The 26276-nt window shown below is 43.9% G+C and overlaps 1 protein-coding gene across 2 annotated transcripts in view; it reads left to right on the top strand.

Annotated features, from left to right (window-relative positions):
- The window catches only part of lars1b (leucyl-tRNA synthetase 1b), a 65831-nt gene that overhangs the window by 12086 nt on the left and 27469 nt on the right, over positions 1-26276 (top strand). The window contains exons 3-17 of one of the 2 annotated variants that reach the window (XM_070878085.1): positions 5227-5314; positions 7148-7228; positions 11768-11905; positions 14144-14305; positions 15302-15414; positions 16989-17052; positions 19122-19189; positions 20585-20810; positions 20982-21069; positions 21214-21290; positions 22726-22779; positions 23411-23551; positions 24005-24082; positions 24527-24612; positions 25227-25292. In XM_070878085.1, coding sequence (XP_070734186.1) covers positions 5227-5314; positions 7148-7228; positions 11768-11905; positions 14144-14305; positions 15302-15414; positions 16989-17052; positions 19122-19189; positions 20585-20810; positions 20982-21069; positions 21214-21290; positions 22726-22779; positions 23411-23551; positions 24005-24082; positions 24527-24612; positions 25227-25292 — 1530 coding nt within the window. The remainder of the gene's footprint in view (positions 1-5226; positions 5315-7147; positions 7229-11767; positions 11906-14143; positions 14306-15301; positions 15415-16988; positions 17053-19121; positions 19190-20584; positions 20811-20981; positions 21070-21213; positions 21291-22725; positions 22780-23410; positions 23552-24004; positions 24083-24526; positions 24613-25226; positions 25293-26276) is intronic. The other variant, XM_070878086.1, reaches the window with a different exon arrangement.

Genomic DNA, 26276 nt, shown 5'->3' with positions numbered 1-26276 from the left:
TTTTTTTAATCTGTTCCCCCCCCCCCCCCCCCCCCCCCCTCCCCGGGTCCCCGACTCAATCCTCGGCGGCACTTTGGCGAGGATCGCATTTGCCGCCAAGATTGGGAGCTGCCGCCCAGATTCAAGGCGTAAGTCGTTTTTTTTGCTGCCGGGCAATACTGGCATATCTTTTAGAGGAATCTCCCTGGCGAAGTACCGCCAGGTCTCTCGGCGGGCACTTAGCTGGAACTTGGCTTCCACCAAGTTCGGGCCCATGAGCTTTAGAAGAGCAGCATACATCAATTATCATTTCTAAAGGATTTAACTATACAGATGATTTATTAATTTAGATGTATTTTTAAAAATTCTTGGGATATGGCCTTCGCTGGCAAGGCCAACATTGATTGCCCCATCCCTAATTGCCCTTAGAAGAAGGTGGCGGAGGGCCTTCTTGCACCATTGCAGTCCGTATGATGTGTTCCCACAATGCTTTTGGGTAGGGATTTCTAGGATTTTGACCTAGTAACTATGAAGGAACGGTGATACATGTCTAAGCTAGGATGGTGTGTGACTTGACCCATAGATGATGGTGTTCCCATGCCCTCGTCCTTCTAGGTGGTGGCGGTTGCGGGTTTGGGAGGTGCTGCCAAAGAAGCCTTGGCACAGTGTTGTCGTGCATCCTGTTGATGGTGGTGGAGCGGGTGGATGTGTAGGCTAGCGGGTGATATGCTGATCAAGCAGACTGCTTTTTCCTGGATGGTGTTGAGCATCTTGAGTGTTGTTGCAACTGCATCCATCCAGGCAAGTGGAGAGTATTCCATTGCACTCCTGACTTATGCCTTGCAATGGTGACAGCGGAAAGAGCATGCGGCAAACCAGTCCCACCCACCCTTTCCCTCAACTACTATCTGTCCCACCTGTGACAGAGACTGCGGTTCTCGTATTGGACTGTTCAGTCACCTAAGGACTCATTTTTAGAGTGGAAGCAAGTCTTCCTCGATTCCAAGGGACTGCCTATGATGAAATGATGGAGAGGTTTTCAGGAATCAGGAGGTGCACCACTCGCCACAGAATATCTAGCCTCTGACTTACTCGAATAGCTATGGCATTTATGTGATTGGTTCAGTTGAGCTTCTAGTTGATGGTGAGTGCCCCGGATGTTGACGGTGGGGGATTTGGCGAAGGTAATATCATTGAATGTCATGGGGAGATATTTAGACTTTCTCTGCGATAGCATTTTTTTCAAAGCTGGAGTTTTAAATGTGGACAGGCTGAAAAAGTTGCAACTGCTGCCTCCCCTCATTTTCCAGGCATCGGGCAGTATGCCTAACAGCTAGGATGCTAAGAGACTGCAGGGTGACTTGGACAGGTTAGGTGAGTGGGCAAACGCATGGCAGATGCAGTATAATGTGGATAAATGTGAGGTTATCCACTTTGGTGGCAAAAACACGAAGGCAGAATATTATCTGAATGGTGGCAAATTAGGAAAAGGGGAGGTGCAACGAGACCTGGGTGTCGTGGTACATCAGTCATTGAAAGTTGGCATGCAGGTACAACAGGCAGTGAAGAAGGCAAATGGTATGTTGGCCTTTATAGTTAGAAGATTTGAGTATAGGAGTAGGAGGTCTTACTGCAGTTGTACAGGCCCTTGGTGAGGCCTCACCTGGAATATTGTGTTCAATTTTGGTCTCCTAACCTGAGGAAGGACGTTCTTGCTATTGAGGGAGTGCAGCGAAGGTTCACCAGACTGATTCCCGGATGGCAGGACTGACATATGAGGAGAGACTGGATCGACTGGGCCTGTATTCACTGGAGTTTAGAAGGATGAGAGGGGATCTCATAGAAACATATAACATTTTTGATGGGACTGGACAGGTTAGATGCAGGAAGAATGTTCCCGATGTTGGGGAAGTCCAGAACCAGGGGACATAGTCTAAGGATAAGGGGTAAGCCATTTAGGACTGAGATGAGGAGAAACTTGTTCATTCAGAGAGTTGTTAACCTGTGGAATTCCCTACCGCAGAGAGTTGTTGATGCCAGTTCATTGGATATATTCAAGAGGGAGTTAGATATGGCCCTTACGGCTAAAAGGATCAAGGGGTATGGAGGGAAAGCAGGAAAGGGGTACTGAGGTGAATGATTAGCCATGATCTTATTGAATGGTGGTGCAGGCTCGAAGGGCCGAATGGCCTGCTCCTGTGCCTATTTTCTATGTTTCTATGTGCAAGGTTCACTGTCGTTCCTGATTAGGAGGGAGGTGAGGCTGGCTGAGTTAGGGTTGTGCAAACTGACTGACTTATTCCATAAATCTTTCACAACAGTATCCATCAGAGGTCTGAGGGTATATATTATTTAAAAGCACCTACAACTGCCATTTTCTGCTCTGCGGAATCATCCAGATTGTGTAACGCTGCATTACCACCCAAGGAGGATACCATTGCTTGTCTTTTGTATGATACACACGCACGATAGACAGAATGTACTTTTTTTGTGTTCACGAATTAAACTTTGGAATATTTAACAGATGCTGTACAACAAAATACATTATTTCCATGCTGCAGTGAGTTGGAAATGATAGTATCCCTCACACATGGTATAAAGGCATATTTTCTCCAGCTTAGTGCAGCAGACACTTTGCAATGCTTGGCTGAGGATTTTGTTTGAGAAAACTACTAACATTTAAATCTTAATGACGTAACCTTGTCAAATGATGCCAGATGGATACGAGGTATTTTCTTCGGAAGAACTAGAAAAGAATCAACAAGCTAGTAAACATGAGTTGTAGGCCAACCCTTCCTCAAGGTCACTGAAGGTTGGCAATGGCACAATCTGCGAATGTGTTGCCTGCTTGCCTGTTGACCCCTGGTGTTCCACTCGGAAAATAGAGTTGGTAAAAGCAACATGCAGTTGAATGATACAGACCAGTAGCATGCGACTGGATCATACTGACCAGAAGTTGCCAGGTCTCGTTGTGCTGAGTTAGCTGGTCCCAGCCGGGATGGCAGTAGGGGTGATGTGATTGGCCTTGCCACTGGATCAAGGAGGAAAAATCATGCAAGTCTCCTGCTCCTGATCACTATCTAATGATCCCTGTTAAAAGTGCACAGGTGCAGAAAGCAGGTGAAGACAGAATTGGACTTGGCTTTGATGACCTCGATGGCCACTGTTTGTTTAAGTTCGCACGAAGAAGAATGAATTGTGCAAGGCGCTGGAGTATGACTGGTATCTGTGGCACTGTACAGCAACAAGAGTCAGTATCCTCAGGAGACCAGGAATAAAAAATAAAGAAATACATTATTGGAATCCATTGTCTTTTTTTTAAAAAGAGATTAATTGTGATCAAGGTTTACCCTTAACAAATCTCTAAATTTATATACCAAAATACAAATATCTCTGAGCAGAACATTTTGAGCGACTAGATGTTGCTGGTTCACGCACTGAATTTATAGATCTCTTCACCCAAATGTATATTTTCTGTTTGGAGCAGTTCATGTTCAAACTTAACACTTGGAACTACTTCCCCTGCCTTGTATTTAGACAGACATTAACCTGCCCAACCAACTAAAAATAGCCCACAGTGGAATATAGTTTGCTGTACTAAGTATTGTTTTGTGAGCATCATGGATCATAAAATATTCGTCTTGTGCCAATTAAAGGGAAGTATGCCAGCTAAGATTCATGTTTCGGCCTGAGTTGCTCCTATTTTTTTGGAGCAACTAGTTTAGAATGGAGCATCTTAGAAATTGCAATTCTCGGCATTTAGTTTGCTCCAGTTCTGGTGAGTTAGAATAGTTTCATTCTAATAGTTTCGTGTCCAGCCACTTATGCCTGTTGAAAGTTTAGGCAGCGAAAACTTACTCCAAACTAACTTAGAATGGAGTAAGTGTAGATTTTTGTACGCTCAGAAAAACCTTGCCTACACTTTATAAATTAGGCGTAGGAAACGAGAGATTGGGGGGAGAAAGGGAAGTTTACAAACATTAAACACTTCACTTTTACAAATAAGGAGCCATTATCAATAATAAATGATAAATAAATTAATAAATCAATCAATAAATCAATCAAAAAAAATCAATCAATAAATAAAAAATTAAGTTTCTACTCACCTACTGGAGCACCGGGAGCCCTTCAACAAGGTGCTGGGACGGGCCCGCCCCCCCCCCCCAAGGAGATGCTGGTCAGGCGGGCCCCACCGCCGCAACCACTTCGGGTGGGGCACGCACCCAGCGATGATCGTCGCCCACCGCCGTGGACTTCAGGCGGGGCTAGCCCCCAGCGAGATGCCGGGCGGGTGGGCCTCGCCGCCGATGCCCGCACTGAGAAGCCAGGCCACCGGTGAGGACTTCGGGTGGGGCCCTGCCGCCGACGTCACTTCGGGTGGGGCCTGCACCCAGCAGATGATCGGCGAGGACTTTGGGCGAGGCCCGCCCCCAACAAGATACCGGGTGGGCGGGCCCCACTGACAACGCCGACACCCGCACCAAGAAGCAGGGCCACCGCCGAGAACTTCAGGTGGGGCGGGCCCCGCCGCTGATGCCACTTCGGGCGGGCCCGGCCACCAACGAGGTAAGGGGTGTCAGGCTACTCGGCCCGGGATAGGAGTGATGTCCCTTCGGCCAGGGATAGGGTCGTAGCCCGGAGACAGGACATGCTGGGAGGGCCAGGAGCTACTGCGCATGCGCGCAGCCTCCACTGCGCATGCGCGCAGCTGCAGGCACTGCTTTTGGTGCAGGGCTGTAGCTCCGCACCCAGCAGCTCCTGCGCTGCGTCGAGGTGGAAACGGGCCTACAGATATCGGAGAATCGCGCGGCAAGTATTTGGCGCAATTTCTGTTCTACAAATTAGGCGGGCCTCTCCGATGTGCGCTGTTCTAATGGGGGTCCGAAACTGGAGCCCAATACGACTAGCTGTCTCAGGTAGGCTCAATTGGTACCATACTTGCCTCGCAGTCAGATGATTGTGGGTTCAAGCTTAATACCAGGAGTTTGGGTTTGAATTCTAAGATGACCCTACTGAAGGAGGATTGCAAAATAATACGGTGGATCATTTTGTGGAAGTGATCTTGCACAGGACTCGTCATAAAAAGGTTTGGGGATCATTTAGAGCATTGATGTTGTCACGTGGCATGTGAATTCTTGTGTGTTTTCCAGATATTGCACCTTATGCTGTCCATCAGGTTCCTGGTGGGGCAGCATTGCAGTAATTCATTTTCCTAATTTCTTGCTTTTAAAATTTTATATTTTGCAGTAAGCCAAAGTACTTTGTAACATTTCCCTATCCATACATGAATGGGCGTCTTCATCTCGGGCACACTTTCTCCTTGTCTAAATGTGAGGTACGGTTTATTTTTCTCTATCAGGGAGATTGCGTATTGTCATGGATTCATCCTATATTTTCAGTTAGTTTCTTGATGCATATTCTGTTTAAAAATATATCGAACTGTTTGGCAAACCTTTTTCTTTGTTTCCAAACCAATGGTGATTTAATATAAATTGTTTAAAGGTGTACCCCTGTGTCACTTGTGGGTGATTTAATTGATACAGAAGTAATGAATGACTGCTGTTCCTCTCCAAACAAGGAAAGATTTACCAAATACTACTTCATGAAGACTGTTCCCCTGTAATAACACATAAATGATTGTGTAGATGGGCACTTTCATATACATATATAATAGAATTAGGAAATTCTTACATTTGCAGTACTTGCTGACGCAATGTACGGATTTGTTACCAGGTAATGCTGAGAGGAACCAAGGCATTGCAGTGTTTCAATCCCAGTATCCACAAGTGCAGTTACATACAATTATGGAAGGAGCACCTTTAGTGTATGCTTTATTTTTCAGGAGGGTGGGAGAATGACATCGGTTGTCAAATAGGGATGGTTGTGAAGGAATACCCAAGTTGCTTCTCAGTCGGGGTGGGATTCCGTATTGCTTGTCAGTAGGGATGAGCAGAAGTCGGATTGCTCCTTGGTGGGGGAAGAGAGGGGGGTCAAGAAGTTTCTCCTTGAATTTGGGAGACTCATGTTTCCTCCTCTGCGGCAGTAGAAATGTTTTAAGTTTCCTGTCAGTGAGATTGTGGGACTTTGTTCAAGTAGTGGTTGTAAGGTTAGGGGAGGTAGAGGTGATTGAAATGAGAGATGGATGGGAGTATTTTTTTTAAACTAATAATTCCAGTAAAGATCCACTTGCAGTTGAGTTTAGCTTCTGTGGATCCATTTCAAACTGGGTCTGCTATTGGAAACCCTTTGCATCCCCTTTTGCTGCTTCTGAGGTGCAATTGAGGGTTAGATGGTTACAGAAGGTGGACCTTTTTTAAAAATAGGGGCAAGGAAAGGTGTCAAAAGGTACTGGTTGGGATAATGCAGAGATGAACATGAATTTTTAACTGCCGCTGCACAATTGCAGCAGTTCACTGTGGGGAATGCCTTGGTCAGCCTCCAACGCCCTACAGGAATCCTCGGATCTGGTTTTGTGGTAGCACTGATTGTTTTTCTTTTAATGTTTTTTGCGATTTATGTTGTGGTGCCATGGACAATGTTTTGGGAATGTTTTTGTGGGTTTTTTTAGGTTTTGTTTTCTCCCCAGGCGTCTCTCGGAGCGCTCCCGGCCCGGCTCTTTAGCTTAGGATTTTCCCATTCTAGCGTCCAAGAGAGCTGTACAACGCCTCCCTTAGCACTGCGCCCCCTGATTCAGAGCCTAGCTGCCAAATTTTACTTACTGAGGTGTAAACTGTTCCGTGTGAAAATTTTACCGCCCCGAAATCATCAAAGCCGAAAATCCAGCTTGTGTTTATGTCTGCTGCTTTTAAGGTAAAGTTGTCTTTGAGGGCTATTGGGGATTTACATTTTTTACTAGGTGGATAACTTTTAAGCTAATTGAGTTTGAGGGGCCATTAAGAGAGCATTCTTTTGAATTAGCAAGGTAACTGCCAGTTCCAGATGTATTGAGGGGGGTGGCGTGAGAGCAGGTGATTCAGTAGCCTGTCGTTTAATTTTTAGGGGCGCTTACGATTTATTAAATGGGTCACATAACTTTTTGCTCACAGCGTCACCTTCAGGCACAGTTACACTAGAATATTGCGACCACTCGCCATTTTTAGCATATAATAGATAAGCTATTTAAATCCATTATCCAGATATCCATTGTCTTTTTTTTTACCGTTTTCAGTTCTCTGTAGGATTTCAACGTTTAAAGGGAAAAAGATGTCTGTTTCCTTTTGGACTACATTGTACCGGCATGCCCATCAAGGTTAGTTCTCCTTATTTGTAGCCCTTTTTGATTAGGTTATTTAGTATGGTTAGTGTTAGTTGTTATAATATGTGTTTCTACTGTCGTATATTACACCAAAAACATTAAACTCTGATTGTGAGTTTGTAACGATAAACATCTTGAGCATAAACTGCAGACTAAAGATGAAGTGAATGAAGGCAAGGCAGATCACATGGCACTCAAATCTTCCATTCAGCCAAGAAAACAAAATGCTGGACTTTGAGTTGGACATGCTTTTACTAGCATTAACCAGCTTCAGTTTATTTTTAAACTGTGCATTTCCCTCATTTTAGAGGTCCACAGATGCTGGCAGCTCTCCTATCTAATTAGTTATTCTTCATATGTGAGTGTCGACACCCAGCGTCAGGCCATTTGATCATGGGTGGTATCACAGTTGGGCCCAGCCCCGTACTCCTCACTCAGTGAGGAGACACACATAGCTTCCTGCCTGGTCACTGGATAGCGATTGGAAATGGTGACGCTTGCTGGATTTTGTTTCTCCCAGTCACCAGCTTGGCATACAGACGTCGTTTCCTCAGCTTGGTTTGACTTCAGCTATTCCAGCACCGACCATGGATTGACACTAGTTCCATCAAATGGTAAAGCTTAATACCACACTGCCCTCAAAACTGGAAACAAATCTTTGTTTTGAGCATGTTCACTGGATCAGTTGTTAAATGCATATGTGTTGGGGCACTGAGCCATACAGGCCAAGAAGGTTCTAGTGACAGAAATTTACAGCGCAGAAGGAGGCCATTTCGGCCCATCGTGTCTGCGCCGGCTGACAGAGCCGCACGACCCTCGGTCAGCAGCCCTGAAGGTTACATATAAACCTATGAACAATGGCGGAAAGGTAAGGAACACCCAGCCCAACCAGTCTGGCCCACACAACTGCGACACCCCTTACACTGAAACATTCTACACTCCACCCCACCCTGAGCCATGTGATCACTTGGGAGAGGCAAAAATCAGATAAAAGCCCAGGCCAATTGGGGAAAAAAAATCTGGGAAAATTCCTCTCCGACCCATCCAGGCAATCGAAACTAGTCCAGGAGATCACCCTGGCCTTATTCGATTCCCTGCAGTACTTACCATCATATCTGCTCCAGCCAACAAGAGGTTATCCAGTCTAATCCCAATTACCAGCTCTAGGTCATCTAAGTACCTTTTAAATGTGGTGAGGGTTTCTGCATCCACCACCCTTCCAGGCAGTGAGTTCCAGACTCCCACAACCCTCTGCGTGAAGCCCCCCCCTCAAATCCTCTCTGAACCTTTCTCCAACCACCTTAAAACTATGCCCCCTTGTAATAGACCCCTCCACCAATGGCCCCTCAAAATCTTGTACACCTCAATGAGGTCTCCTCTCAATCTCCTCTTTTCCAATGAGAACAAACCCAGCCTATTCAATCTGTCCTCATTACTAAGATTCTCCATTCCAGACAGAATCTTAGTCAATTTCCTCTGCACCCTCTCTAGAGCAATCACATCCTTCCTATAATCATCATCATCACAGGCGGTCCCTCGAACGAGGATGACTTGCTTCCACGAGAATTCACAGATGTTTCAATGAAGGACCCGATGTTCCAGTCCTGAACCCCAGTTGAGAGGGTGGAAGATGCCTGTGCGTGAATTTTTTTAACGTGTGGTGACCGTTGCACATCAGCCACCACATGGGCTTGACAGAGCTAGGCCTTTATCCAGTGGCAAGGATTAACCAGTACGACTGGAGACCTACTCTGTTGCATGGACCTAGTGCATATCGCAGTGTGGGCATGTCCGTGCTGCCCCTGGGCCCTCGGCTCTTGGCAATGTTCCAGAGCCCGGCACTCCAGCTCTATTTATAGCCCCGGCCTGCGGTAGTGTCCTCACACAGGTCGGGGCAGACCTTGAATACCGTCATATAAGGCATAAAATGACAAAATTCACAAGAAATGATCAAACCTGCCCACACAATAGTACCCTGCTCCAAACGAAAGTCCTAAACTCCACACATACAGCGACCAGAACTGCACGCAGTACTCCAGCTGTGGCCTAACCAGTGTATTATACAATTTAAGCATAACTCCCCGCTCTTGCCTTTATTGGCCGAGGCATAGAATACAAGCATTCCGTATGCCTTCTTAACCACCATCCACCTGGCCTGCTATTTTCAGGGATCTGTGGACAAGCACTCCAAGGTCCCTTTGTCATCTACATTATTAAGTGGCCTACCGCTTAATGTGTATACCCTTTCCTTATTAGCCCTCCCAAAGTGCATTACCTCACACTTCTCCGAATTAAATTCCATTTGTGACTGCTCTGCCCATCCTGACCAGTCGATTGATATCCTCCTGCAGTCCATGACTTTCCTCTTCAATATCAATCATACAGCCAATTTTAGTGTCATCTGCAAACTTCTTAATCATACTCCCTATATTCAAATCTAAATCATTGATATATACCACAAAAAGCAAGAGATCCAGTACTGAGCCCCATGGAAACATCCTTCCAGTCACAAAAACATCCATAAAACCATTACCCATTGCTTCCTACCTCTAAGCCAATTTTGGATCTAACTCACCACTTTGCCCTGGATCCTATGGGCTTTAACCTTCGTGATCAGTCTGCCATGTGGGACCTTATCAAAAGCTTTGCTAAAGTCCATATACACTACATCGTACACACTACCCTCATCGACCCTCTTGGTTACCTCCTCAAAAAATTCAATCAGGTTAGTCAAGCACGATCTTCCCTTAACAAATCTGTGCTGACTGTCCTTAATTAATCCTTGCCTTGCTAAATGTAGATTTATCCAGTCTTTCAGGATTTTTTTCAATTATTTTCCCACCACAGAGGTTAGGCTGACAGGCCTGTAATTGCACTGCCTATCTGCACTGTGACTCCGGGAGGAGCTCCTCAGCCACAGGGAGAAGATGGTTGAGGAGGACTCTAGCAACGACTTTCCCAGTGGCTGATAACAGGGAGATTCCTCTGTAGTTGTCGCAGTCGGACATGTCCCCTTTTTTAAAGATGGTCACAATCAGTGCATCTCTGAGATCTCCCGGCATGCTCTTCCGCCTCCAGCTGAGAGAAATGAGGTCATGTAAAAAGTGCAATATCCCCATGGACACCTGGGAGTCCCCGGCCAAAGACCGCCCTAAGTGGAGGAAGTGCATCCGGGAGGGCACTGAGCACCTCGAGTCTCATCGCCGAAAGCATGCAGAAATCAAGCGCAGGCAGCGGAAAGAACGTGTGGCAAACCTGTTCCACCCACTCTTTCCCTCAGCAACTATCTGTCCCACCTGTGACAGGGACTGTGGTTCTCGTATTGGACTGTTCAGTTACCTAAGGACTCATTTTAAGAGTGGAAGCAAGTCTTCCTCAATTCCGAGGAACTGCCTATGATGATGATGATGAATTGCACGGCCTATCCCTTTCTCCCTTCTTCAACAAGGGTACCACATTTGCAGTCCTCCAGTACCATGCCTGAATCCAAAGAGCACTGGAAAATGATGGTCAAGGCCTCTGCTATTTCCTCTTTTACTTCGCTCAATAGCCTGGGATGCATTTCATCCAGGTCTGGGGACTTATCTGCTTTCAAAGCTGCTGAACCCCTTAATACTTCCTCTCTCACTATGTTTATTTCATCTAGAATATCATACTCCTCGCTAGCAGTATCTGCATTGCCTCTTTCCTTTGTGAAAACAGATGCAAAGTATTCATTTAAGAACCATACCAACATCTGCCTCCACACAAAAATTACCCTCGTGGTCTCTAATAGGCCCTACCCTTTCTTTAGTTACCCTGTTGCTCTTAATATATTTATAGAACATCTTTAGGTTTTCCTTAATTTTACTAGCCAAGAATTTTTCATGCTCTTAGCCTTTTATATCCTTTTTAATTTTGCTTCTTAACTTTCTATATTCCTCCAAAGATTGTATAATATTTAGCCGTTAGTCTGTATGAGATAGTTGCTAAGAGGTGGCCTCTGCTCAGTTCATCCTCGTACCAGATGTAATATTTGAGTCAAGAGCTAACCATGTGGGAAACACATAAGAACATAATAGGAGCAGGAATAGGCCATTTGGCTCCTCGAGCCTGCTCCGCTATTCAATGAGGTCATGGCTGATCTTCTACCTCAACTCCACTTGTCTGCGCTATCGCCATTTCCCTTGATTCCCTTAATATCCAAAAATCTATCGATCTCTGTCTTGAATATACTCAATAAGAGATTCCACAGCTCTCCAGGGTAGATAATTCCAAAGATTCACATGCAATTCCACATTCTATGATACGATGATCCATTTTAGGTGCTGCACTCCCAAGGCAGGTATTAGATATCACCACGATAAGAATATTGGAACTTTTCAATTCATGATAACACTTAATTTACAATCCTTCATCAGAATCTGATTTACTTGTGCAATTCCAACATTTTCTGGGTTTGTTTTGACATTGCCAGCATTCAAGCCTTTGCTTGTTATTACTTGGATACCCAATTCATTTCATGAACGGCTTTCTCTCTCTGTTAAACTCTAGGCCTGTGCTGACAAACTGAAGCGGGAGCTGGAATTATATGGCAACCCACCTCAATTCCCAGAGGAGGAGGAGGAAGAGACACCTGCACAAGATCAGGAAGAAGAAACTATTATTAAGGACAAGGCGAAGGGCAAAAAGGTAGGCAATGTTATGAGTGTTTAGCCTTTAGCAGCTAATGTTTAATATTGACATGTTATTTGTGTTCAAGATAAAAATGTACAATTTGTTCAGACATGAAAATCTCTTTTTCATCTTTGTATTAAGTAGCTGGTAGTACAGGTTGCAGTAGTATGTTGGGTTCCTGAACTCAGCCATAGTTCTTTGAGGAAAAGACCACCTCCAAAAGTTGGTTTTAGAACATTCTGGAAGCAGACTGCTTACTCATCAAGAATCAGGCAATTGTATAGGACGACCGCAAAACTGGACAGAAATTTATTTAAAAAAAATGAATGTGCAAGTGGTAATATAAGAACATTTAATGTATGTTGAAAGGTTTTACCTTTATTTAATGGCGGCTTCATTTTGTGTTTCTGTAAATTTGTTTTTGGGTGTGGATCATGAAGAGGACACACAAAGGGGTCATTTAGAGACTGTATTGCTCGATTAAAAGTGTTGGGTAATGAACATGGGATCTGTCCTGTGCTGCTGCATATTTCTGGTCTGCACTAGAAAGTCTTTCAGGTTTAATGTCAACGGGCAGCCCCCTAAGTGAACCTGGTGTCTCCTACAATCTGGAATGTACCTTTACTGCCCGATATGTAATTAAGTTATCGCGTGACCCAGGAACCTTAATACTACATCTCTCGGAGAGTACTGAATACTATGATCTTGCACATGTTACCACCTGCATTCGGAAGGTACATGCACGCACACACACACGCACATGCACACACAGGCGGAGAATTTTAGGGAGGGAATTCCAGAGCTTGGGGCCTAGTGAAGGTACGGCTGCCAATGGTGAGGCGAAGGAAATGGGGAATGAACAAGAGGCCAGAGTTGCAGGAACACTGAGCTAGAGGAGGGTTGTAGAGCTGGAGGAGATTACAGAGATAAGGAGGGATGAGGCTATGAAGTGATTTAAACATGAAAAGGAGAATTTTAAATTGAGATGTTGCTGGACCAGGAGCCAATGTTGGCCAGCGAGCATAGGGATGATAGGTGAACTGGACTTGGTGTGAGTTAGGATACAGGCAGCAGAGTTTTGTATGAACTATGGTAATGGAAGATGGAAAATGAGAGGCCGGCAAGGAGTGCATTGGAATAGTCGAGTGTGGAGGTAACCGATCCATGGATGAGGATTTCAGCAGCAAATGGGTTGAAACGGACGATATTACGGAAGTGAAAGTAGGCAATGTTGGTGATGGAGAGGATTTGGTGTCGGAATGTCAGCTCGGGTATAAATAGAACACCAAGGTAGCGCACAGTTTGGTTCACCTAGCGTGGGAGAAGGATGGAATGGGTGGCAAAGGAACTGAGTTTGTGGCCGGGTCCGAAGACAATGACTTCACTCTTCCCAATATTTAATTTAAGGAAATTTCAGCTCATCCAGAACTGGATGTCGGATAAGAGGTTTGACAACACTGAAGCAGTGGAGTAGTTGAGAGAGGTGGTAGTAAGGTAGAGCTGGGTGTTGTCAGCATACATATGGAATCTGATTGTATTTTCAAATAATATCACCAAAAGGCAGCATGTAGATGAGAAATGGGAGGGGGCCAAAGATAGATCCTTGGTAAACTTGCGAGGTAATGGTGCATTGGCGGTAAGAGATGCCATTACAGAAGATTCAACCCCACTCAGCTGGACAATGGAGGAAAGGTGGTGGAGGAGGATGGTCTGGTTGGCCCTGTTAAATGATGCAGACAAGTTGAGAAGGATGAGGATGGATAGGTCACCATGGTCACAGTCACATAGAATGTTACTTACAAGTAACATTCTGTGTGACTTTGATTAAAGCTGTTTCAGTGTTGGAAACTTGATTGGAGTTGTTCAAACATGGAGTTGTGAGAAAGAGGAGGCGACAATACATTCAAGGATTTTGGAAGGGAAAATTGTGGCACCATCTCGAGCAACCAAGAAAACAGGAAATGTTGTAATATTGAGGGTGAAATTTAACTTTGTGGGAGTGTAAAATGGATGGTAGTGGATAGACCGCCCATTTCACCCCTATTCTTGTCGTGACAAATTATGGAAGACCTAAGAATAGCAGGCATTACCATTACAGCATCGCCCATTGATTTCAATAGACAATGAATGTTACTCCACTGAGAACGGAGAAGCAAAATACTTGTCAGAATTTTCCATTTTTAACATTAATAACTATGTTTGCTTTTAGTTGATTTCATTGGTTATTTTATTTTTCCTACATCCAATCTCCAGAGCAAAGCTGCTGCCAAGACTGGCCAAGCCAAGTTCCAGTGGAGCATCATGAAATCTCTGGACCTGTCTGATGAAGAGATTGTGAAGTTTGCAGAGGCTGAACACTGGCTCGATTACTTTCCGATGATGGCTGTCCTGGATCTGAAGAGTATGGGATTAAAGGTCCGCCTCAAGTCTCTTCATAAGTCAAAAATAAAACTACCCGATAATTTTAATTTACCTCCCATATCATTACTTAAGCACCAACCCTTTTTGAGCAGCTAAAACCGAGATACTCCAAAACCTAAATGAAAATATCAGTGTTGTGTCTGGACAAATAACAGACAAATCAGATCTTGTGATGAATGCCCATCTTCTATAGATTGGCAGAATCCTGGGAAGTACCTACCTGCTCTCTCTCAGCCAGGGCATGGAACTTGGCCCAGGGAAAGAATTCTTAAATGGGACTTAAGAGTCTACTTTTGCAAGGCATTCCAATCTGCTGCTTGCTGCTTTTATCGCCACAAAGTTGTGTGGATTAAACTGGTATATGTCTGGGGATTGTGTGGTGCATTGGGTTCGTGCACTACCATTTCATTTTGGCCTGGGTTCTAAGATCAGCTCGTAGGAATAGAATGGAACTCTACTGATAGTTGTATGGATTGTATGCCAAATCAGTATGGATAGTCTCAACCCATTTTCTAGCGGGCATAACTTCATGACACAAAAATGCCCATAATTCAGCATTAAATTGGTATTCTCACTCTCGCAAGAATGGCTTGTGTGGAAACTAGTAATGTTCTCACTGATGCAGTATGAGATTTTGTTCTCGGGTTGAAGTTGAGCTCCGGAGTTGGAACATGTAGCAGGAACTTTCCTCTGCTACTGACTCTGATGAACCTGGTCTGATGGGGTATACTGATGGTAGTAAGAGCAAAAACTTGATTCTCAAGGACTGATGAGGTCAATAAATCTGTCATCTAGAGCATCAACTAAGGTTCTAGCTGGGTGGGGGGAGGAGGAGCCTCCAGCTCGAGTTGAGATACAAAATGGTGCAGTACGTTCACTGGATGTTAAAACAAAATATGTTATGATATATTCACAAAGGTTTGATAGTTTTAGGCCTGATTTAAGTTCAGTATTGTGGAATTTAATTCTAGATTATGTGAACTGTAACAGATTGATTGGCGACGCTCCTTCATCACCACAGATGTGAACCCTTTTTATGATTCGTTTGTCAAGTGGCAATTTATGATTTTAAAAGAAAGGAAGAAAGTCAAGTTTGGAAAAAGGTATGGATTTCTGGGGTTGCTGCTTATCCAAATTAAATGTGTCTTTTTGAACTAATTTTAACAAACTTGTTCTTTGTTGAATGATTTTTTAAAACTTTAAAGAGTAGGGTCATTAAGCGTGTTGAAGGTACCCTGATTTTAATTTTCTAGTCAAGATGTTATTTCTACACTGTTATTCACACAACTTTTCGTCAAGGGCTCTAATCCCAAGCAACACCTTGCTTGGGAACTAGTCTCAGTAATGTATTGATATACTGTAACACCAAATGATAGATTTGAGTCTGTTGCTGTGATTCCCACATAGTGCATTCCTGATCCCAGTTGTACCTCTGGGCAGTTGATGTCTAGGTACCAGACACGTCCACACAGAGGGGGGGAACTATCTGCCCTACGCTTTTAATAGAACTCTTTCACTCATCCTGTGGATGTTGGAATACTCCCACTTTCTAATAGATGGTGAGCAAAAAACGGAGATGTAACAGCACTAAATTCCAACTTTAACTATTACATAACAAGGTAGCAACAACTTGCATTTCTGTGATGCTCCTCATGTGCAGGAAAATGTCTCAATGTGCTTTACATTAAGGAGAACAAAATAGTGGATGCTGACAGGACAAAAATGGGAATAATAGCTCGGTGGTGGGGTGGTCAAAGGCCCAACTGACAAGGACTTTGAGGAAGTTTTGAGTTGGCAGGGCAGAAGGAACTTGGCAGAGTTCCAGAGGGCAAGAGCATAGAGACTGAAAAGCAGTCAGCAGAATGAGTGGTGGGGAACAAAGAGAAGTCTGGTATTCAAGCAGAACAATGTCTGGGGTGTAAATTGCTATGGTAAGGTGGGGCAAGACCTTGAAGGGTGTGAAAGTGAGGAAGAGAATATTCAAGTCAGTTGGATATGAGAAACTGGTGGAACTTGGAGAGGGCAGGGATGATGGAATTGTGGGACTTGGTATGCCTTGAAATGTGAGTGGCATCATTTTGAATCAGTTGAAGGTTGAGGAAGGAGGTTGGCTAAGTAAAGTTGAGCCTCAAGGCATTGACTAGAATTGAGGTTGGGTGGAGATGGGCAGATAAAGAAGAAAACACTCTTGGTAATGGATTAAATCTAGGAGAGGAAGGCAAGTTTGTGGATTGAACAACAAACCAAGGTTCTGCATCCCCTGACTCAGCTTGAGGTAGCAGCTAAGAGGCTGAAGGAGCAAAGCCAGAGGCACGTAGGTTCTGGCAGGAGCAAAAATGGTTTTATTAACAAGGCCAAAAAACGTGAGGCAGCTCATCTATCTCGGGATACATGTAAGGAGGCAGGCTTCAAACAAGCTCTGGGTGTATTGAATACCACTGCTAGATCTCTTGAGTATCTTGTGGACTATCTGTATTCATTAGAATTGTCATAATCCTAAATGTTGAGAGATTTCAGAATGACCACCATTGTGTCTATTTTCCTTCCTTTTTTATTGTGCTTTAAAACTGTTGGTGAGAAGCCTTCTGGAAGCAGATAATTGTAGAATTCTCCCCTTCAAAGTAGTGATGTTGTGAATGGAGAGAATTATTTTTACATGTGAGCTCTCTTTTTTCAGGTACACTATTTATTCTCCAAAAGATGGGCAACCCTGCATGGACCATGATCGACAGACTGGAGAGGTAAGAATGTTAGTAGGCAATAGCTATACAATCAAAATGACTCATTGAGCAATAGCATGGAAAATTCACTAGTAAGTCATTTAAAAAAAATAATTTCAGGGTAGAACATTAATGTTAAATTAATAGAAATTTCCAGCAGTCTAAGCCAGCAACTGCTCCCAAATGTTCAAGGATTCTTCTTTTTCTCCAGTCACATCAATAGCAGCAAAGTAATGTTTGCGTTTTCCAGGTTCACTGCAACTCATGAACACTTAATTTTATGATCAGACTGCCTTTACTTGCAGATTCTAGGTAACTGTATTGAACGCAGGATTACAACTGAGCACTTGTCACTATTTCTGTTTACTTTAATGGATATATCGTGTGCCACTTTGTGGTTTCCTTAACTTTGGAAAGGAGGAAGATTGTATGTTCTCAGAACCATGGCTCAGGCTATAATCTACTGGAAGATTTATTGAACAGTACCCAGATAAATGACCAGTCGTAATTATGTACTTTAGGTCCTAGGAATATAGAAAAAACAAGGTCTGTTCTGCGCTAACGCTAAGTATAAAATTGAACCTTGAAATTGGGACTGAAATTCAGGGTCTCAAAGAAACCTGTTAATGCCTGTTTGCGGCGACCATTCCTAAAAATCGAATGGCCACCGCTCTGGGGTCTACAGGCCAGCCCGCTCTAAATTCATGTCAGTGATTTTTTGGCCTGGTCCCCATCCTGCCCAAGTAGATGCACTGCCAAATTAAAATAAAATAAATACTCACCTATCCATTTTCAGCTATATCCATCAATCCCCTGCCGCACAGAGCCTCCGGTAGGTTTTTCTACCGGCGCACCCTCTGAAGACTATGTGCGGCCGGCAGCGTGGCGGCCCTTAAAAGGGAGGGCCCACTGCTGCGGTCACAATGCAAAAGTTTTTGTTGGCCAACTTGCTGATCGGCTGGAAATATACTGCTCCCGGGTTCGGCCAGGCAACTTGGCACCCCCTCTTGGGTGCCAGGCTACTGGCTCAGCTGAAACCCTCCCTGGTGGTCCAGTGGCCAAAGTTTTTAAAAAAATGATCCAATCTCTCCCCTTTAATGGAGGGGAGAGAGCATTGCGATGCACATGCGCTGTGATGTCACCATGTTGATTGACAGTGGTGGACAGCCTCACCGACCCATTTTCAGCCAGTCAGCTTGGCTTTGAGTCTTCAGGCCCTCCCCCATTATGATCCATCTCCTGTAGGACTTTGAAAAAAATTCAAAGTCCTGAAAATGGATCTACTCACCACACCAAGAGTTCTCGTGGTGAGTACCAGTTTAAATAATCAGGTGCGCTGCTTTTGGGTGCACCTGAATTTCAGCTCCCTTGTATGTGGTGGTTGGCTGCTCAGCCGCTACAGAATTCCTGGCCTGTCACTATGTATGATGGCTTCAGAATGACTTCTAAGTTGGGTAAAGGTTGCACATCATGCAGTTGTTGCTTACAAATTTGTCCATCAATTACAATGAATTATGGGCTAGTTTCCCCTCACTCCCCCTGTCCGCCAACAGACCTGACCCAAGTGTTTTTTTTGTGTTCCGAATAATTCAAAACAATGATTATCCATTTGTATACAGCTGTCGCTTACAGTATGATTCAAATACATCTTCCCAGCCTGTCTGTCTCTCCTACCCAAATGATGTTCCAGGAAATGCTTCTTGGAACTAATTCCTTTCAAAATGACCTTTTGCATACCAAAACCGTACTATGTTTTTTCTGCAGCTAGAAGCAACTTGTGATTACCAGTCTTCCATAACAAGATATTCAAATATATTGACCAGCTTATTAGAAATGTGATTGAAACCGGCTCTTCTTCACCAAAACCAATTGCTTCATATATCTTGTTCTCCTGTTAGGTTTCCTTGAGAAATTTTGCTAAGTTTGGATTGTAGATGCCATTAGAATTTATGTGTGTGAATTGATGTGACTGGTGTGTCGCTTCTTTCCCTAGCGTGACTAGTGTAGTGAGACTCGTAAGAAACCCAACAAACTATGCATCCTTTGAGCTGTGTTATTTCTGCCTCATGTTTTGTGTGGTTGTGTTGCAGGGTGTGGGTCCTCAGGAATATACATTAATCAAAATGAAGATCCTTGCACCTTATCCAACAAAACTAAGGTAGAGTCTTCACTTGTGAATCAGCCAATAACAATGTAGCTCATCAGTCTCTTGAGAATTCAAGCCCCCATCTCAGGAACCAAGCTTCTGCGATTGAACTTCATTTTAATAGCAATAAAAATAATGTACCGTTCATAGAATAATTCTGAATATGCTTGAAAGGAGCTAGTAAGAGAGGAAAATTGAGAATGAATTGCCACAGCAAGCATTTGGGCAGCGATAGAGTGCCACTGACAAATGCAGGAGATCAAGGAGGAGAAATTTGCTTTGTTTGCACCTGGCCGCTAACGGGGCTCCAGTGATATCTCGCCCGGGAGGAGGGGCGGGGGGAACTACCTCCTCCCGCAAAATTGTGCAGGAGTTAGCGGAGGCGCTGCCATAGTAGTGCGCCTGGCCGCGTGCTGACCCCATTCCACCTCTGGTGGATATTGCCCTGCGAGGCTGCTGCGAGTGGTGTCAGCACCAACCTCGCCGGTCGTGAACCGGGCCGACATCCGCTCGCGGGGAGGAAGTTAATGGGGAGGTCGGGAATGACCCACGCATCCTGCCTGTTTGGCCAACTCACCGATCAGCCCAACTTCTTGCTCTGTGGTGTGGGTGGCCATCGTGCAGCCCGGCACTCTGTTTTGGGTACAAGGCTGTGGCCTCGGCACTATGTCACCCTGGTGACCTTGTGGAGGCCATCAGAAGCCCAGCAGAGTGCACAGCGGCCCTCCCTTTTAACTGAAGGGGGAGGGACATTGAAACGCGTCAGCACTGTGCGGAGCATTGGCATAGCGCTGCCAATCACAACCCAATACGGAATCTGTCCCAAGCGGAAGTGGAGCGCAGTAGAATTGCTCTCTACTTCCTCTGAGGGGCGGTAACCGCAATTTCGCGGCCGGGGCAGGACTACCGTGCCGGGCACCAGAAGTCCCTGCTGGCCCGGCCAAAACCCTCCCTGGTGGCTCAGTGGCCGAAGATAAAAAAAAAATGCCCGATTCTCTCCCCCTTAACGGAGGGGAGAGAGCGTGGTGACACTCACGCGCTGTGTCAGTGGCAGAGTCTCGATCCCGCCCCAACGTCCACCCCTCAGCCTGACTTACCGCTGCATCTCCGCCCCCACTATGACCGACTTCCGGTTCAACGTTAAAAAAAAATCTTCTAAGTGCTGAAAACCAATCCAAGGGCCGCCTCAACGCTCCGGGCGGGAAAAACTTCAAAAAAAAGATAGGTCCGACAGCTTTATGGTGGCCCTGAATTTCGGCCCCAGTGATAGTTAAAGAGCGTTGTATGAAATTGGTCTGAAATTTAGAGTTGTTGAATTAAGAATAAACAGAATGCAGCTTTATACATGCTGAAAGAGTTAACATTAGTTGTGATTCACAGTAATCAGTCTTATTTTCTTATTTGCAGCGGTCTTAAAGGACGAAACATCTTTCTGGTGGCTGCTACTCTGAGGCCAGAGACAATGTTTGGACAAACTAACTGCTGGGCTCATCCTGACATGAAGTATATTGCCTTTGAAACGGTGAACGGGGACATTTTCATCAGTACTCAGCGAGCAGCAAGGAACATGTCCTTCCAGGGGTTTACTAGAGAGAATGGAGAAGTGCCTCTGGTATTGAAGCTTATTGGAGAGGTAAATACTTCTTGAGTAGCAATGATTGTATGGGCCTCTGGACTCTTGCCATGTTCTCGATGCACTCAAATATTAAATTCTGGGCACCAGCTAATCTTGGCGAAAAAAATGGTCTGTTTATTTTTTTCTGGTTGTTTACATTTTTTAATCATTTTTTACATTTTTCTCTAGGACATACTTGGTGCATCACTGAGCGCTCCCTTGACACCCTACAAGATTATCTATGCCCTCCCTATGCTCACTATCAAAGAAGACAAAGGTATTCCATGTTTTGTGCCTGTAGTTGGTCTACAAAAACAGTTTGGTTCAGGACTTATTTCTTAAGTGTAAGTTTAAGCAATAGGAGTAATTGAAAGGGCTTGCGTTTTTGTTCAAATGCAATTTTTTTTAACCCATTCAATAGGCACTGGCATCGTCACCAGTGTTCCTTCTGATGCTCCAGATGATATTGCAGCTCTCCGTGACCTCAAGAAAAAGAAGGTACAAGTTCTACTTTTTTTTTTTTTTCTCGTCAACTATCTTTCTTCCTGTGCTGAAGGCATTGACTCCTTGCTAGCTCGCAGTTCCGTAGGCATCGTAAAACCTCTGGTACTTCAGCAAGTGGTTGTTATTCATGTGCAGAGCTTTAACCATGGAAATTGAAGTGAATATTTTTTTGGAAGTCCTTTGAGTCTTTTTACAACTAAATATAGCTTGTGACTGGAGTTAGCTGCTGAGAGTTTGGGGCAGTGCAGTGAAGAGTTCGTGAACGTTGTGACTATGGCCTGAGATAAAGCTAAGTATGGTCCGTGATTAGATTGGAGTGCTGTACTTGGAATGCTGGGGTCTCAGGAGGGAATCTGCACTTTAGAGAAACATTTGAACCTGCCGACTTCTGATAGTCCTGTTCATACGGTTGGCTTCAACAGTGAGTTGCTGGCAAGTTATTGCACTGCAATCTTTGGGAGTGGGGAGAGATCAGAGCTGAAGCTAATCCCATCCTCACTGACATTCTCAAACTTTTAGCAGGAGTTGCTCAATAACGATCAGGACAAGGTATCCAGGCTGATTTTTCTCTTCCCGAGCAGTTGGGTAGTGTAGTGGTTGTGTTATTACACTAGTAATCTCAAGGCCTGGACTAATAATCCAGAGAATGTAAATTTGAATTCCACCACGACAGTTTGAGGATTTTAAGTCAGTTTATAATTTTAAAAAGAGCTGGTAGCAGTTATAGTGAGTGACCGGGAAACTGTTGGGTTGTTGTAAAAACCCAAATGGTTCACTAATGTCCTTTAGGGAAGGAATCCTGCCATCCTTACCCGGTGTAGCTTGTATGCAACTCCAGCATTGACATTTTTGATCAGGCAGTTGGCATGCTTTATGTTGCTTCTAGTGTAGGCCAGTGTTTTGTGTGGATGTGTTGGCTAATCTGACAAGTCTGTACCCATGGCATCCAAAATGCTGGCACCATTGTGTTTGTTTTCCTTGGAACAGAGGAGGCTGAGGGGAGACCTCATTGAGGTGTATAAAATTATGAGGGGCCGAGATATAGTGGATAGAAAGGACCTATTTCCCTTAGTAGAGGGGTCAACAACCAGTGGGCATAAATTTAAAGTAATTGGTAGAAGCTCTAGAGGGGATTTGAGGGGAAATTTCTTCACGCAGAGGTTGTGGGAGGTCTGGAACTCACTGCCTGAAAGGGTGGTAGAGGCAGAAACCCTTACCACATTTAAAAAGTACTTGGATGTGCACTTGAAGTGCCATAACCTAAAGGGTTACGGACCTAGAGCTAGAAAGTGGGATTAGGCTGGATAGCCTCTTGTTGGCTGGCACGGACTCAATGGGCCGAAATGGCCTCCTTCCGTGCTGTAAACTTCTATGATTCTATGATTGTGTCCTGATTTTTGAAAGAATAAAAGCACTTTTGTTTCTTTAGGCACTGAGGGAGAAGTATGAAATTACTGATGAAATGGTCCTACCCTTTGAACCAGTGAGTATGCTCAAACTGAACTGTATGTACACATTTTTAGACCTGAATTGAACCTGTCTTTCTTAACACTGATTCTTATTTGAAACATTAATATTTTTAGTTATTATTACAGCAGAATTTCTATTATCCACTGTAATGGAGGGGAATATCCCCAAATCTCAGCAGATCATTGAGCAACTCCCCTACTTAGTCTGACGTTTAGTTTCCGATTGGTCTATTTTGATTACCTAATAAGTTCCCAGCATGTGAAGGTATAATCCACATTATATTATTTAAAAAATGAAATTTATTCTTGGAAAAGTAAAACAAATCTGCTCGACTCCTGCTCCCCTTGCAGACCTAACCCCTCTGAGACATAAATAAATATATATTGGTTATCCAGATAACTATTTAACCTGCTGGACATGGTCTGGAAATCAATTAAAAATGCATTAATTTCCTTGAGTATATAACAGGGTTTCAATATTGAAGTAACTAAGCCTGTCACTAGAGGTCTTCATGAGCTTTGAAAGAGCAGGTCGATGGCAGAAATGTGAATTGAGATTCTCTTCATTATTGCATTGATGAGTAGGCTCAGAGAGTATTAAAGCTTCACTGGTGAATTTTAATAATGTACTTTCTTGTTTGTTAGATTCCTATCATCGAAATTCCTGGGTATGGAAACCTCTCTGCACCAACTGTGTGCGACGAATTGAAGATTCAAAGCCAGAACGACCGGGAAAAGCTTATGGAGGCCAAAGAGCGAGTTTACCTGAAAGGCTTTTATGAGGGGGTAGGTAATGTATTTAAGTTCTTGTGCAGAAAAAAGGTGATCAAAAAGAAAAATGTTAATTATTTCATTTTATAAATGTAACAGTTGATCTCCCGTGGAATTGCACATAAAGATTTGAGAGCAAAAGTAATCATGAGGTGAAGTGCAGTTTCAGGGCAGGGATAATCGGACCATGGCATGTTGGTGTAATCCAACCTTTACTTTAAAGTAAAAAAAATTCTGTCCTCGTTTTTGTATTTCTATTATGAATTCCTATATCCACATTTATAATGGAAATTGTCTATGTAGACCTGTCTTACTGTAATTACGCTCTACAGTGAAGTGACTGCCTAGATTAGGTATCAAGCCCTCAAGTGGGACTTGAAGTCTCAATCATCTGACTTCAAGGCAAGCCTGTTGCCAACTAGGCCGCTGACATTTGGTTGAATATTCACAAATCTTTCTCTCGTGTAGGTAATGCTCGTGGATGGATACAAAGGGCAGAAGGTGCAAGAAGTCAAGAAACCAATTCAACGAAAAATGGTCGACAGTGTAAGTGTTGTCTTTGATTTTTTTCAGTGACGTGTTAAAACAACACAGTGCAGGTTAAAAATTCTGATTGAAACATTAAAATGTTATGACTGTTGTGTAGATAGCTTGTTGCATTGAATTGCTGTGCTGCATCACGTGCTAAGATATCGGGTTAAACTGGTAGCTGTGTTTGGCTTTCATGCTTGAGCTTCCTCTTTGATTTAGGTTTGCATGGAATGCAACATGCCAAGTTGGTAATGGCGTGTACCTTGGTCACTATTCACGCTCCCCACTTGCTGACTGAATAATGGCATTGGTGGAAGCCATGGAGATGTCCAGCGTTTTCATAACTGCAAGTGTCCAGGATCCAGGAGATGCAAGGGAAGAGAATTGAACTAAAATGAACACAGACCATAGTACACCAGAGTACCGCAACTAAAAACAAATTTCTAATAACTCTCCTAGGGAGAAGCTGTGATCTACATGGAACCTGAGAAGCAAGTTATATCCAGGTCTGCTGATGAGTGTGTTGTAGCTCTGTGTGACCAGTGGTGAGTTTTTATTTTCAATTTTTTAACTTCCCCATCACCCCCGCGCCCTCTCCCCCCCACCCCTCCCGCCCCCCCCCACCCCCCACCCCCCCAAAAAAAACCCCGACAACATTTGAATGAATGCACAGATGACAGAAGCCCTTTGATACCTCACTAAGTAGCCTTCATGTTTGCTGTTTAATGACTGAGTGACTGGGGAGTATTCAAACATGGTGAACATCCCAGCTGAATCTTTCTTTCTGTAACCCAACATTGACTTGTGCACTTTCCAGTAGCAGTCATTGGGTAATGATCAGGAGTGGGAACCCTGAATTATTTTCTTATCTCTGCATCCAAATAGCAAATTGACTTTTATTTTCTCCATTGAACATTGTGCAACTCACAATTGATAAATTAAGTATTTGGCATATGGATTCATAAAGTTAAGTACAGATGAAGGAGGCCATTCAGTCCATCTCACACTTCCTTCCACAGGCAGCTACAATCTCTTCCTCCCCATCACAGCATATAACTGCTTCTTGAATGTTTTTGTCTCCATTACTCTACCCAGAAGACTATTCCAGATATTAATTGCTTCCATTTTATTCAATTTATCACTTTCATTTTCAATATAGGTACCTGGATTATGGTGAAGAAATTTGGAAGAAACAGGCTATAGGTTGCCTGTCAACGCTAGAAACGTACGTGACATTCAATTAACTTATTTTTTCCATTCACTCCTTTCCTCCTCCCTTTTGAGGGCTCCTCTGGTCATGCCTTGTACTTTGAACTAACAGCAATTAGTTAACCTAGTTCCAATGCAGCTCTGTTCACTACTTCAGTGTGCTTGAGAATAACCTATGGAGTGACTTCCGCAAGTTTTCTGTCCCAATGTCTGGAAGTGCCTGGCTAATTCATGTTACTTATGATGGAACTGGGATGAAAACTCTTCACATGGAAGATCATCATCTGGAATCTAGGTTTTCAACTAATCTGTGGCAGGTTCTCTGCTACATGGTCCCAGCCAGTGTTTGATTACATTTCAAGGTCAAATCATGGTTCATTTAGAAAATTGGAAAATATTTTTCTTAACTTATTCCCCCCGCCCATCAAGTTTCAAATATTCTATTGTATCATAAGAACATAAGAAATAGGAGTAGCAGTAGGCCATTTGGCCCCTTGAACCTGCTCCGCCATTCAATAAGATCATGGCTGATCTGATCCTGGCCTCAACTCCACTTCCCTGCCCGCTCCCCATAACCCTTTATTCCCTTATCGTTCAAAAATATGTCTATCTCCGCCTTCAATATATTCAATGCCCCAGCCTCTATAGCTCTCGGGGGTAGAGAATTCTAAAGATTCACGACCTTCTAAGAGAAGAAATTCTTCCTTATTTCCGTTTTAAATGGGCGACCCCTTATTCTTAAACTATGTCCCCGAGTTCTAGATTCCCCCACGAGAGGAAACATTCTCTTTGCATCTACCATGTCCAGCCCCCTCAGAATCTTACATACTTCAATAAGATCACCTCTCAGTCTTCTAAACTCCCAATGAGTATAGGCCCAACCTGCTCAACCTTTCTTCATAGGACTCCATCTCAGGAATCAACCTCGTGAACCTTCTCTGAACTGCCACCAATGCAACTATATCCCTCCTTAAATAAGGAGACCAAATCTATACGCAGT

This window comes from Pristiophorus japonicus, chromosome 4, assembly GCF_044704955.1.
Source record: "Pristiophorus japonicus isolate sPriJap1 chromosome 4, sPriJap1.hap1, whole genome shotgun sequence".
Lineage (NCBI taxonomy): Eukaryota > Metazoa > Chordata > Chondrichthyes > Pristiophoridae > Pristiophorus > Pristiophorus japonicus.
The sequence above is the reverse complement of the archived record's forward strand: the minus strand, read 5'-3'. Positions and strand labels throughout refer to the sequence as shown.